Here is a 14,858-nt window from a genome sequence, read left to right on the forward strand (position 1 = left end):
TGAACCTTTTTGAAATAAGTTTATATGAAGAAAAATTTAGCCTACTCTGAGAAACTAGAAATAGGAGCATGATGAACTGAAGATTTGAGGTGTAAGAGAAAGCCAACCTAAGATCTCTTCATGAATATGTGTGATAGAAATGATGTCCCTAAGACCATATTAAAATTGTCAGAATACAATGTTACAGTGGTTACTTCTAGGTAGTGGCAATTGTTTTATAAATTTTGCCATCTATATTTTCTAATTTTCCACAATGCATATATACTAGTTGTGTGATAATAAAAAGGATTAAAACAAAAACACCTAAACATTTGGTAGTGTACCTGGAGAAGACAGGTACAGTCTGTACATATGACTCAAAGTAAAAAGTGACATCAACAAAAGGAAAGACTAAAAAGACTTGAGTTCCTTGGCCCAGAAAAAGTGATCTAATTGAACTTCCTTCTATAATTCAAAATACTAAAACTAAGGAAAAATGAAATAGCCTTTGTAAGAGAAATTAAAATGGACTCTTTTCATACACAGTAGATAACAATGACGCACAGAGTATCTATTATCTTAAATGAGTTGCAAAAGCTTGAAAACTTCACTAATTCAAGACAGATTTCAATTCACTCATATATGACAGATCCATGACAGGCAGTTACTGGAAATGAGATGAAATGAAAGTGAATCCTAACACTTAGGAGGGTGCCTTGATGAGCAAGTGCTATGTGGTCCCATAAAGTGTTTCCTGGTTTCACAATCACCAAGAAGTTATTTGGGAAAATATTCTATCACTTTTAAGATTAATCATATCATGAATTAGCTTCATCATTTCCATGACTATGATAATTAAGAATATGAAATTATGCTCATTTGGGAAAATAGTTTAGAAATGTATAAAATAGTAAAACATTACAATTCCTTTTGCTCTTAATCCCCTCTCCAACTATCCCGAGAACCTCACTTCCCAGAGGTTACAGGTTTAGTGTGCATCAATTTGTTCTTCAAGATCGCTCTTTTTTAAAAAAAATTTATTCTTGTCTTGCTTAATTTTATTTTTTTAAAATGCCGTTTAACAGGCCAATGGATTGTTTGTGATTAGATTGTTTTCAATGACTAGATTCTATTTTTTTCCCACCTTAGAAATGAAGAGGATGCATAAATAATTAAAAATAAAACAAATCAAAGTTTAATCCCATGTTCAACAATGTTACTTCATTTGTAACTCAGTCAGTAAGGAAGTGGTAAGTGTTATTAGCAAGGGAAAAAAACAGCCTAATTCGTAGCGTTAATTCTATGCACTGGCCTTTTTATACATAATATACACATAAACACCTATCACAATAAGGCATAAATAAAACTTACTTTAAATTGATAAATGAAAAATCCAACCCATAAATTACTAAAGAGACCTTTCTTATCTTTATTTTTATTTTAATCAGTTAAAACCTGAATTTAAAGCAAAAAGAATATACTTGCTAGTAAGACATGGAGCACCAGAGAAATATACTTTTAACCTTGTACCAATTTACTAATACTCTTCAATATTGCCTTAAAAAATAGACTTAGGCCATGAAAAATGTGCTTGACTTATAAAGCCCCTCTATGAGTCTGGATTTTCTCATCAATAACCTGGAAAGCACACCACTCAGGCTCGTGGTGGGAAATACTGTTTGTAAATTACTTTCTAACAGAACTCTCCCTGAGGACGGCTTGATATTCTCTCTCTCTCTCTCTCTCTCTCTCTCTCTCAGCTACAGCACAAAGCAGAGTCTACTTCACCTATGGAGACTCAAGGTAAAAATAATCTTCATTATCTTCCTTAGATGCTTTAGTTTAGCAATTTCAGCTTACTATGAAAAATATTATTTCAGAGGCAAAATTTAATCCCTTTTACCCCGAAAAGATGCCTTAGAGACCATCAACACTGATAACATAAAATAGAAAAAGTTACTTACTCTGCAGTGAATCTTTCCACTTTCCAACTATACTCATTCCTACTAATAACCATTCCAAAAAGTACACAAATGTAAAAGAGGATGAAAATATTCCAATCAACTTAAAAATTCCTAATAATCTTAAAAAAATTATGAAAGTGATGCGGTGAACTGGCAATTAGCAAATCATTTGGTGACCAGAAAGAAGTGGTTTCAAAAGGGATGAAAGCCAGATCAAAGGTGTTAGCAAGGGAGTGGGTCCAGGGTGAATGTAGCAAACGCAAGCTGCTCTAGGAGGGAAAGGAGATGGTAGCTTTCTGGCATGACAGAGTGGAAAAGAGTTCCTTAGGATGAGAAGAGAGAGCTTCTTTATGAAGTCAAAAGAAGGGGGCAAAGACAGCGTCTGAACAAAAGCTCACAATCAAACAGTCACAGAGCACATACACTATGTAACATATAGGTATGGTGAAATTATGAAAGAACCAAGTCACTTTGGGAGGTCAGTCATAGTAAGCATAAATTTTCCCCCCGAAATTGGTTGTTTTGGTTGCCTAGACTGGGAAGCCTGCCGTCTGCTCAGTTAAATATCACTGGCAGTACCTCAGGAAGCTTTTTAATCACTGAAAGAAGGTAAATAAGAAGAGCAGAGGAAAAATACTGGTTTCGGACCCATGATAATGATCTAGAAGAAGGCACATGAGAGACATAAGAAAAGAGAGACACAGGGAAAAGACTGCTTAGAAATGTGCTAGAAGCCAGGAGAAGAGAAAAGCAGTACCGAGGTCTTTTAATTATTGGCCAAAAAGACAGCAACAGTATTTAGATATAAATGATGTTATAGGGCTTAGGTCCTTACAGTTCATGCTTTCTCTCCAGGGCAACTGACTCTATTCTCTGTGACTGTGCTTTTTTTGTTTGTTGTTTGAATGCTCTCTGGGCCTACCTAGCATTCTACAACTTAATTCCACCCCCTCCTCCTTGAAATCCCTTTAAAATTCATTTTCTATGGTTACATCTACAGAAACAAAACAAACATGCTACTTATAGTTCAAATAATTTACCAAATTTTCAACAGTCACACACATTTATCAGACTCTACTAAAAGAAGATAGATGTCAATTTTATCCCAATTAATAACTAACTGTACTGCTGCGAACAGGGAGAACTGCACTAGTTCAGGGGCAGATGGGCAGGTGGTGGTGACCTGGAACCAATCACCTATTGAGGGAGACTTATCAAAATATGTGTGCCAGAGCCCCGCTATGGAAAAATAGTTTTAAACCTCTGACTTTCCCTTTCTATAGTAATTTTAAGTTCCAAATTCTGATTCTAATAATCTTTCTATTCAGTCTCTCACTGCTTCATGGCCATTATTTGTACCCATCGTGGCCCTCAAGCACATGGCGGGTATGGGAGAGGCTCATTAATGTGGAGTAAACGATGAAAATCAAATTCAAGAATGTCTTGATATTTTCCTTTTCTACATGAAGAACAACAAAATCACACTGGCTGAGAGTTCCATCTACATATGTTCTGACTACTTTTTATTCCATTTTTAATGTGGCGTGAAGACATTTTTAACTAGCCTATTAATTAGAATTGTTTCAGGGCTAGTGAAAGGTCTTTTTAGATTTAAGCGGCTGTGGAACGTTTTTCTTCGATCTTAACTTTTAAAGTGGCAGTACTGAATCATTCTGCTGCCGCTCCCTTTTTTATCATCATAACTTTTAAAATGTACCTTAATTATGGAGAACAAAGTTTTCATTACAAAAATGATTTGTTACTGAATATCTGGTAGCTGAGAAAAAAAAAGAAGTTTCCATTTGTAGTCTATATTTCTAAGTTTCTAAAGTCAAAACTGAATCTCCCGCACACTAAGATACAAAGCTTGTATCTTTGCTCCTTTCTAATTATCAAGAGAAAGCACAGGGTGGAGGATAAGAGGAGACTGGGAAAGTGAAGAGACACAAAGACGAGCGCCACCAGCATTGTACACTCCCAAGAGAAACAAACTTTAAGCTTCGAGAAACAATTGCTTGCTGTCTGGGAGATGCTCAGGCATCAAACAATAAAGAACAGTCAACAGAGGCAAGAGGCCGAGCACGCTGCTGAGATTCCTACTCTCTAATCCCCGGCTCCAGTAAAAAGGCCAGCTGTTGCCACCTCGCGTAGGGAGTCAGCAGAGCAAATTAATTGCCAGAGAAAAAAGGCGCGGATATTGGAAAATTCTAATTTACCAGGCTCTTTAAGTTACACTGTTTTTTAACATTAAGGACATCACACTATAGCATTAAAATAAGCCTGTGCATTGGTAGCCCAAGTACAGGAGTTTACCACTATTTTCAGTTATTGGTAAGTAAATGAGATATAAATATGAAGCATTCAGTTTTGACTGAAGCACATCTATGAAGTACAAGAATTATGAAGAAATACACTGAAGCTTACTATAAAACATTTCAACACTCACAGACCAACTCAACAAAAAGCCTCAATTGCTCCATAAAAATTCTGCATTTGTTAGAGCTGGAGCTTAAGCCTCTAAGCATGAACACGTCACACTGAAAAGCCATGTCCGAGTTTGGGGCACTCAGATACTACCTAACCGTGGTGGAATTTGACAGTATACTTCGAGGTGTGATTACAAGTCACACAAAGAAAATGAACTTCCTCCAATCTGTTCTGTGGCTTCACTTGCATTCAATGTTCTAATCTCTTACCCAGATGTTCTAATTCTATCAGTTTTCATATCATTTGAATTTAAATTGCAAAGCTTTTTATAGTGTAGGAAGTACAAAGGATGATCATCATCATCACTATTATGTGTGTCTTTCTGACCTACTCCGTAAAGTATATTGTCAACTATGGAAGTATCCAAATGTAAAGAACCATTTTATGTAATCATAGTTTCTAATGGCTTGAGTTTTGTTTGTTTTTTCTTCCTCAAATTAGTTTGGAACAGTAGTTAAAAGACTTGGGGTTGATTCTTGGCTTTACCACTTATTATCTATGTGTTTCTAAGCCTCCATTTCTTTATCTATAAAATAAGAAAAATGACTGTACCTATGAGAATGCAAGTAAAGCACAAAGCCTAATATCTGGGAGAGAAAAATACCTTCATAAACAGCTCAGGTTCTGATACCAAAATGAAAAGGAATGCACTGTAAAATAGGAAAGACTCCATAGTTCTTGGAAAGAGCGATCTAAAGGATTGGTAATGCCCCTTTAATTCCTGTGTATCATTGATTCTTTGGTTATGTACACAGAGAATGAAAAGTGTAATTCGAGCTTTCATGAACAAGAGTTAAAAGAAACCTAAGGTCTGAATCCTAAGCAATTAATTTAAGGTCCAAACACTCACAATAACCTAGTTAACAGCTGACACCATATTCACGGCAAACAATAAGAGAATTCCCGGGTGGACTGATGAAACTCAGTTTAGCAACACTGCCAGCAATTACCACTAGTGCTTGAGGTGGATGGAGAACAAACTCTAAAAATAAGTCTGTGAGGTGACAGCACTATCATTTGTTCTATATAATGACAATTATAAAATACATTTTATAAATCATAAAACAGAGCATAATAGAAAAACTTTGATTTAAGTTATCGTATACCAATCTTCCCCTCTCCAAAGAAAGCATTTTAAAACTGAAGTCTGTCTGAATAAATAGGTTGGAAACATTATTAAAAATTCTGCTGGAAATCCAAATAGACTTTATCCAAGTTAACACTATTTAAATATCTATTTATATCCTTTGAAATAAAATTCATTACAAAATCAAAATTATTTTATCAAAGTCAAAGTGGGCATATTTACACACCACACAGGTCTAAGTGTGACTAGACACTGCAAATAAAAAACCAAGGTGAACAGATGAGCTGTGTATCTTATTAAACTGTTCATGAGGTAACAGTCTTTTGACATCTTCAAAGACATATTTTAAAAAGTGTCGTTTTCTTTAAATTATTTTCATATGAGCCTGATCCATTATCAGTTATAAAAACACAATTAAACACTTTTAATGCAAATAATCTTAGACTTAGAGAAAAGTTGTCAAAATACTACAAAGAACATATTTTCCCTCAATCATTTACTCCATTATGCCCCTGAAGCCCCAAATATTCTATTGGTATAAGCTACAAACAAGAATCTTTTCCTAAAGAGTACTAATTTAACAAATAAAGTCTAAACATTAACACTGAGGGACTACTACCTTGTAACCCTCAGATCCCCTTCACATTTTATCAACTGGACCACTAATGTCCTTTAGAGCAAAAAGGGCCTGTGCAGGCACACACATTGCATTTCTTTAGTCTCCTTCAACCAGAACAGATCCCAGTCTTTCCTGTCTCGCATGATATTGATGCATTTGAAGACTACAGGCTATTTTGTAGACTGTGCCTTAATTTAGGTTTGTCTGGTGTATCTTTATAATGGGACTTAAGTTATACATCGCTAGAAGTGATGCTGGGTTCTTCTCACTGCATTCTATAAGGCGTCCACAGGTCTGATTTGACCATTACTGATATTAACTTTGACCGCTTGAATAGGTGGTATCGCCAAGGCTTCTCCAATGTAAAATTACTCTTTTTCTCTTTTTAATTATTTTGTATGGAGATATTTTGTGTGATTATACAAACATCCCATTCCTCATCACTGATTTTATTCATTTATTAATATAAATATTAACATGGATTTATTTTACTGACTGGGTTATAATTTATAACTATCATTATTTATTTTCATACCCAAATTATCCTAGTCTTGGCCAGCTGGAGCCTCTTCAAGCTGGCTCTATATCCTGTTGACATGTCCCCACCATTCTTCAAGTAATTCCTTACTTTCCATACCTTAAGATGCTCCAGGTTCATCCTACCTTTCCCCGCTCCAGCTATGGAATCTACCTTATCTCCGAAGAGTTCTAGTTCTACATATAACTCCTCTTCCCAGGAGCCTCCGGAGACTAGAAGTGGGCTCCTCTCTCATTTCTTTGACCTTCCTAATTCCAGCTTCATGATTTCATTTCACTAGTGAACATGGTATATCTTTTTTAGAAGATGAGAGAATACTGTACTACTTCTTATGTACTCATCTTAAAGGCTAACACCAGTTGGTGAATCTCCAAAGTAAAGTGGTGAAATTATTTAAAATCAAGCAAATTTAAGACTGGCAATAAATGTGATGCATCAAATTTTACCAATCTCTACAATTTTCTACCCTGTACAATTTTAAAATCACAGTAAAAACTCTCTTGATTGCCTCTCTTCTCTAAATTGTTAACTAACATGCTATATTCTAACTGAATGTGCTATACTAGACACTTTGATCTGTGTAAACTTTTCTCGCTGAAAGTATCCATGACCAGATTCCCAAGTGTTAGACTGAAGATAAACAATAAGGAGATATATTCAAGATTCTTTACCACTAATGGACCAAGTAATGGCTCATGTCCCTAAGTGGGACTAACGAAGCTGAGTCACTAGTCAAACACTTGCTTCCAAGTACATTATTTGATACATTAATGTGACCATAATTTTATATGAACAGAGGTAGTCAATCATTTCAAGGAAAATCAGCAGAACATATGGCCTGGCTTGACAGTGCACAAATTTGTGTTAGTAATACACTTTCTTTAAAGAATCAAATTGGGAATGGAAAATGATGGGGTTACACACATGAGAAGAGACACATCATTTTCTAAATCACTTAAAAATGTATATGCTGGTAAAATACGTGGAAGTTTTCACTGTCTGATAACTATGTCCTGAGGAATAAAAAAGAGATATACTGTATACACTGTGATATGACACAGCTCTTCCTGGAACAGCATTAATTTAGCGTGAAATTATGAGCCAGGGACTTCCAAATGGTTTTGAACTAATTCTCTTAACAATGCTGTGCAATAACTATTATAGTACGTAGTCATTTTCACAGAAAAGCTAAGGCTCTGGGAGATACCTGCCCAAGATAACACAGTTAAATCTATGGCAACTCTGAGTTAACATAGATCTTCTCTAAGTTAGCACAAACTTAACTATGTTGCCAAAGTGACATGAATAACAAAAACAAAAGAAAGTCAATAGAAAATGGAAATAAAAGTTAAAGTATGTTTCAAAAAAAGATTATTAAAGAAAGAAAAGGAAAAACCAGAAATGAAGAGTTCAGATAACTTAGAAATGGAGCGAGAAGGAAAAGATAAGCCGTGGAAAATAGCATGCTGCTTAGGCTCAGGGTATAAAATAGGAAAATTGCCTGCTTTCTCATGGATATTCTAGAGACTGTATTGTACTGATATAAATTCAGCTTAGAAACTGTTTTAAAATTTGAAGAACTTCTTTCTATTCAGCATATGCTCTTTTAGATACCAGAAAACTCACTGGATAATACATTTAAGTATAAAATGAAAGAAAAAATACTTTGTTTCATGAAGCTTAAGGGAAACTTATAACAAGGTAGACTCAAAGAGAAGTGCCAATCCCCAGTATTTTTATTTTTATTTAATAATATTAATCTTTCACTGACTGCCTTAGGTTCTTGAGGATCTAAGTAAATCTTAATAAGCAAGCAAAACATCTTAAAGCTAAGAACATACTAGCATCAGGAAAGAACGAAATAACTCCACAAAGTGGAGTGGGGATGGTGGAGGGAAAGGGAAAGCCACACTGCCTAATCCAAGTGAGAAGCCGGACCAAGTATAAGAGGGTGTTCACATGGGGGAGTTGGTGGCCCGGCCTAGAGGTGAGGAGAGTGTCTGTGTAGGAACGTAGTCGGTGCAGGGCATTGGAGCAGAAGCAGGATGAAGAGGGCGTCTCCATAAAACATAGTCTGACTTCAGGTGAGGAGGGATTCCTTGAGTAGAGTGCAGGGTGAGGGAGAATGAGAGGGGGAGATGTCTGCACAAAGGGACAGAGCCTGAGCTCAGGTAAAAGGACTCCATGAAGAGGGCATCCTGACACGGGATGTCAGGCCTAGATGAGGTGAAAAGGGTACCAGCACAGGGTGAGGCACTGCGGAGGTGGCCTGGAGTCAGTGTAAAAGCCTGAGCTGGGTGAAGAGAATGCTCGTTCAATGAAGGGGAGAGCGACAAGTTTGGTTACATAAAGGAGTACTGATCAAAATAAGTAAATATATTAATGATACCTAGAGCCTGATTTCTCAATGTCAGAAAAAGGAGTTACAAATATGGAAAAAAAGAAAACAAGAACCCTGGATTATTGAATTCAAATGGTAAGTACTAATGTCAACTTATGGTTTTTTAATACAGACATGTATGTATGACCAGGAATAAGATGCAAATGTGTGCATGTGTATTTATGAGTGTGCATGCACACATGCAGTGTTTGTTCCCTAGCTCTTTCCACTGAGAGGGTCTGGGAAGAGCAATATTCCAGTAATAATGAGCATATCAGTTCCCAGCTCTTGATTTCTATATACCATTCTCAAAAAAAAAAAAAAAAAAAAAAAAGCAGCTGGGTCAGGTAGAGTACAGAATGAGCATGGAACATCTTGTGACATGGAAGGACAATATTAGGACAAAAGGGGAACTTGGATGGGGTGTGAAATTAGACGTTGTAATCAGTATCAACATCCTGATTTTAATGCTTGCTAGGAGAAACTCTTTATTTCTAAGAAACACACATTAAGGTACTTAGAAGAGATGGGGCTTCAAGTCAGCATCTTTCCCTCAAATAGTTCAGGAAGAAAAGTTCTTCGCATATACTTTTCTGTAAGTCTGAGGTTAAATGGATGAACAAGAAACAGAACTGGGGACGGTGAAAAGGCAGCAAAGTGAAAGGCAGGAGGAAGTACTTACTGAGGTCTTCAGCCAGTTGGACTCGTTTACCAGTGAGCAACTTAACCTTCTTCTCACCATCTTCAGCGAAATCTTCCAATACTTCTTTAACATTTTTCTCTAATCGTCTGACTGTTCAAAGCAAATAAAAAACCTGAGGAGCACCGTTTTTATGAATGGACAAGGATATGAAATTAACAATACGTAGAGTAAGTTCTTATTTTTCTCATCACATTAGATCTATTAAGTTCAGACTTCTCACAGTTACAGGGAGAATATTTACCTACTATTCAGTGCTTTTAACAACATAAAACTAATATAGTTTCTCAGAGAGTCATATTCTCAAGCCCTGACACTTTAACAGAAGTGCAGATTTCTCAAAAAAACTAAGTGATGCGTAGGAGTCCTTTTCTAACAGAGTTTTTCTGTAATAAAGAGAAACTCCTGCTATGTTCTGTTTCCATCCTTTTCAATTATGATTTATTTTCATTAATATTTTAAGGGCAAATAATAATTTTCAGTTTTCAAATAAATCTATCATAAAGGAAGAATTAGAGCATGCTATTATAAATGGATGTTATTACTGTATTTTTTATGTCAAAATTAGAAAATGGTCCCTCTGTGACTTACCTTCAGTGTTTGTAAGTTGTTGTCTTAAAGTATTTGCCGTGATTGCAAGCATGCGCTGTATTCGCCAAAACAGGACAACATCATTGCATTCCAACTGAAATATCAGGTAATTAAGATTACCAAATGCAAGTTTAAACATAAATTTGATCATAAACACAGACAACTACTAAATAAGTGCCTCTAGAATAAGCTTTAAAAATACTCAGACTTACCTAATATTTACACTGAGTGGCCAGATTATTATGACCACTCCATCAGTACTTCATTGACACTTCCAAAAATACTGAATATTGAAAAACTCCTAAGCAAATACACTCAAGGTTTTTTTATTTATTATTATTATTATTTGCATAACTAATTCACTTCATTGTACTAATGGGGTGGTCATAATAATTTGGCCACTCAGGGTATAGTCCTATTGTAGATAGAAGCTACTGAATAATTTCTGCACAGGATCCATCAAATTCTGCATAATTTGGGTTCTATCTACAACACATCTATATAACTTTGTTTTAATTCCAATAAGAAAGCAAATAAACTTGGGAAATAGGGCATTTCATTACGTTTTATACAAGTAGAAATCCACAGCAAATTATGACCTTTAATTTGTATTTAGTTTCAACACATAACCATGTTAAAGTATGTCCTTAGGTTAACCTCTTTTCTTTGAGTGTATACTCAAGAAATTTTTGAAATTCAGCTGTATATGAAAATAATTAATGATATATATTTAAAAAGAAGTTTATTCTGTAGAGAGGTCTTCTCAACATTTAAAATTAGGGCAAAAAAATTGCAACTTTTTAACAATCGGTGCATTTAATTGTAAATTTATTTTAAGCTGCTGAAAATTCAAAAGGAAAGCATTTTAGGGGCTCAAATAAGATCACTGATCAATAGAGCATTTTCAGGATACATTTCAAAACATTTCTGCTTGTAAAAAAAAAAAATGCTCAAAATATATCCATTTGCTGCCACCTACAGGTTACTTTGTAAAATGTGACATTAAACTACAACTGTCCATTCCAAAAACTTTATAGTGCTTTAAAATAATAATTTAAAGCAAGATTTTATTGAGAGAAAGAATTACAACCTAATATAGGAAACTAGCACAATAAAAACTGTTTTACAGTATGATTTCCACTATGCAATGGATGACTGTCTTATACACATATACACACATACAACCTTGCATAGAAAGAGTTAAACAAAAAAATATAAAAAATGTTAATTAAAGCCGGAGCCAGTTTGGCTCAGTGGATAGAGCGTCGGCCTGCGGACTGAGGGGTCCCAGGTTCGATTCCGGTCAAGGGCACGTACCTGGGTTGCGGGCACATTCCCAGTAGGAAATGTGCAGGAGGCAGCTGATCGATGTTTCTCTCTCATCGATGTTTCTAACTCTCTATCTCTCTCCCTTCCTCTCTGTAAAAAATCAATAAAATATATTAAAAAAAAAAAGTTAATTAAAATTACTTCTAGGTGAAGGGTTATAAGGGACTATTTCCTTTTGCATATTTTTTACATTTATTTATTGAATTTGTTTTCTACGATGGGAATGTATTATTTTATAAAAGAAGAAGTTAATTCTTAAAAAATATTTTAAAGCGGTTTAGTGCCTATTATATGCCCACACAATCTTACAGGCACTGGGATGATATACATGTAAGGTGCAAATACTACCAAAGTGGTAAATACCTTTGAAAAAATAGGGGCTAGATTACTCTTTATAAATCATACATTTTTTCCAGAAGATCAAAAGACTTAAAATTAATGCTAAAGCTAAAGTTTACTTTTAAACATCTAAAATACTATTGCTCTAAAACATTTCTACTTGTTTTTTGAAACCTTACCTCAGAATCTACAAAATGCCTTTGATAGTAATAAAAGCCTCTTCGACACAGGTTACAGTGGTTTAGAGCTGTTTTTAAGAAATGTCTTCTATAAACTTGGTGCCAAGTGTCCTTAATCTAATGAAAAAAGAAAACAAACACCAGAGTTATTATACACTTGTCAAGTTAATCAAACACATTCTGAAAAGTCATCTACAAAGCTTATTTATATTTAAAAAATTAATTAAAACCAATGGCAACATTGTTATTCTACCAACTTTTTTTATCCATTAAATTTTTTCAAGACAAAGATTAGATTTCCTACTAGTCTGTCCCCTTACCAGCTTATGTACTTCAAAATTTGCAGTATTTTTTAACAACCATTGCTATTATAGTCAAATAATCATCTTGTACAGTAGCAAAAGTAGAAATTATCTTACCCTAATTCAAGGTAAAGATTCAAAGGCAACAAGAGATTGTGAACCCTGGATAGAGTTAGGACTAAAAGGTGGTTTCAGACCATGCCCATCAACCAACCCAACAATATTTCCTTTCTGATTATTAAATTTCAGTTACTACATCACTAACCACCCCCCCCCCCCCGCCATTGCTATACACTCCATTAGCGTTCAAGGTTCTTTCATACCACTATTGTTTTTAAAGCATAACAATATTAAGTAGGTAGAATAAGTATCATCACCATCATTTGACAGGTGAAAAAAAAGGGGCTCAGAGAAATTATATCAATTACTAAAAGTAATATTACTAGTGAATGGAATGAAACTGTACTAGAATTCACATCTCCTGACATCTAGTCCGTCCACTATTCCTATCAGAGTACTTTCTTACTATTTTTATAGGTTCATAAAGTGCACTGAACAAAGTGTCTCCTGGAAAAAAAACCCTGAGATTTTCTTGCTCACAGAAAGTAATTAAGATATGCAGCCAATCCACATCCTACATATGGACAAAGTTCCTCCCACTGTACTTATAGCCACAGAAAACTTAAAAGTATCAAACTGGATACAACTAATTATTAATGAGAACTACGACAATGTGGATAAATTAAATCTATGTTCATGTAATCATTAGTCTTAATTTCATTTTCAATCTCTCTATATAAAAGCCTAAGTGACAATTACTACTGAAATGACCAGTTGACCAGTTGCTGTGATGTGCACTGACCACCAGGGGGCAGACACTCAACACAGGAGCTTACCCCTGGTGGTCAGCACTCCAACAGCCAACCTCCCATGGCCAGCTAACCTCCCTTAGTCCCTCCCCCTGGCCGGCAAACCTCCTACGGTCTCTCCCCACTGTCCCTCATTTGGCAGCCAGCAGCCAGCAGGCCCCAGCTGGCCCGGCCCCAACTGGGACTGGGTGAGATGGCCCCCATAGGCCCTAATCACCAGCCAGGCCTAGGGACCCCACCTGTGTACAAATTTCATGCACTGGGCCTCTAGTTTATAAATAAAGCTACTACATATAACAGCTATAACTGTTTTGAATGTCAGTTTTCTTGTTCTGAACTCTGGTGGAATTTAAAGTAAGTATGTATACTCATTTCTTAAATGAGAAAACATAAATAGCAGATAATCTTTAAAAGAATTTATATGTGGCTCTGAAATTTTATATGACTGTCTCACTAGAATTACTTTTCTCATTGGGTTTCACTTAAGCCAATTTAAGCTAATATTAAAGTGAGGTTTTGATCCCTTACACTCTAACTAGGAAACACAGGCCCAGAAACATTTTTACTCTTATTTTCCCCAAATAAACATCATGAAGGTAAGCAAAAAGTAGTCTAAATTGTAATTATTTTTATCCTCATCCTATCTAATAATAGACAAACATGGTAACTGACTGTACCTTCGCTATGCTGCCCATTGGCTAATCAGGGCAATATGCAAATTAACTATCAACAAAGATGGCAGTTAATTTGCAGATGTAGGTGCAATGCTGGGACGCGAAAGGGGAAGGATGGAAGAAGCCGCCTGCCACTGACGGTGATCGGAAACCCAGGCGGCAGGCAAGAGCCGGGTGGCAGGGCAAAGGCGGCCCTCAGGGCCGCCTTTGCCTGCTCCCTGGCCGGTGATCGGAGAAGTACCTATTTTTTCTTTGTCAAAGTACCTGTATTTTTAATAACTTTTTGACATGGTAAAAGAATTTTACATTACAATATAAGGATGGTGGGGTGAGGAGAAGGAGCAGCAGAACAATCCAACAAACAAAAAGGGAAACAGAAATGCATGGTGGAAGGGATTTGAAGGGTGGGTAGGGGCATTGCCCAACTAAAATGCAATTGGTTTGTTACTGAGTACTATTCATGGGAAGACAGCATCCTGACTCCTTCTCTATACAGCATATTGGGAGTAAAAATGATGCATCCAGGTGGAAATATGATTAGGGGTTAGAAGACAGACAGGGAAAGACCAAGTCAGAAATAGACCCTGAGAGAGTCACTGGCTGGCTGGCTGCAAATACTGACTCTCCAGTAGTGATAGAATAAAAAAGTGGGGGATATCTCTGGAAGATTCAACAGATAGGGGGCAACGCTTCTATGGTTTTGACTTGCCCAGCAGATTTCCACATACACAAGTGTACACGCCTATGTTTGCATGCACACACATATACACATAACTGACTGCCCTCCCTGGAAGAACAGAAGAAGAAGCTGCCAAAAGAAG

The 14,858-nt window shown here is 36.0% G+C and overlaps 1 protein-coding gene across 4 annotated transcripts in view; it reads right to left on the reverse strand.

The window, feature by feature from the left end:
• OPA1 (OPA1 mitochondrial dynamin like GTPase) overlaps positions 1–14,858 on the reverse strand; it is a 95,700-nt gene that overhangs the window by 17,267 nt on the left and 63,575 nt on the right. For all 4 annotated transcript variants that reach the window (XM_070406543.1, XM_070406546.1, XM_070406544.1 and 1 more), the window contains 3 exons: positions 12,193–12,309; positions 10,346–10,439; positions 9,737–9,847 (listed from right to left, as the gene is read on the reverse strand). In XM_070406543.1, the coding sequence (XP_070262644.1) occupies positions 9,737–9,847; positions 10,346–10,439; positions 12,193–12,309 (322 nt within the window). The remainder of the gene's footprint in view (positions 1–9,736; positions 9,848–10,345; positions 10,440–12,192; positions 12,310–14,858) is intronic.

The sequence above is a fragment of the Myotis yumanensis genome, unplaced genomic scaffold, assembly GCF_028538775.1.
Source record: "Myotis yumanensis isolate MYYU_CA2020_CCGP unplaced genomic scaffold, mMyoYum1.0.hap1 SCAF_2, whole genome shotgun sequence".
NCBI lineage: Eukaryota > Metazoa > Chordata > Mammalia > Chiroptera > Vespertilionidae > Myotis > Myotis yumanensis.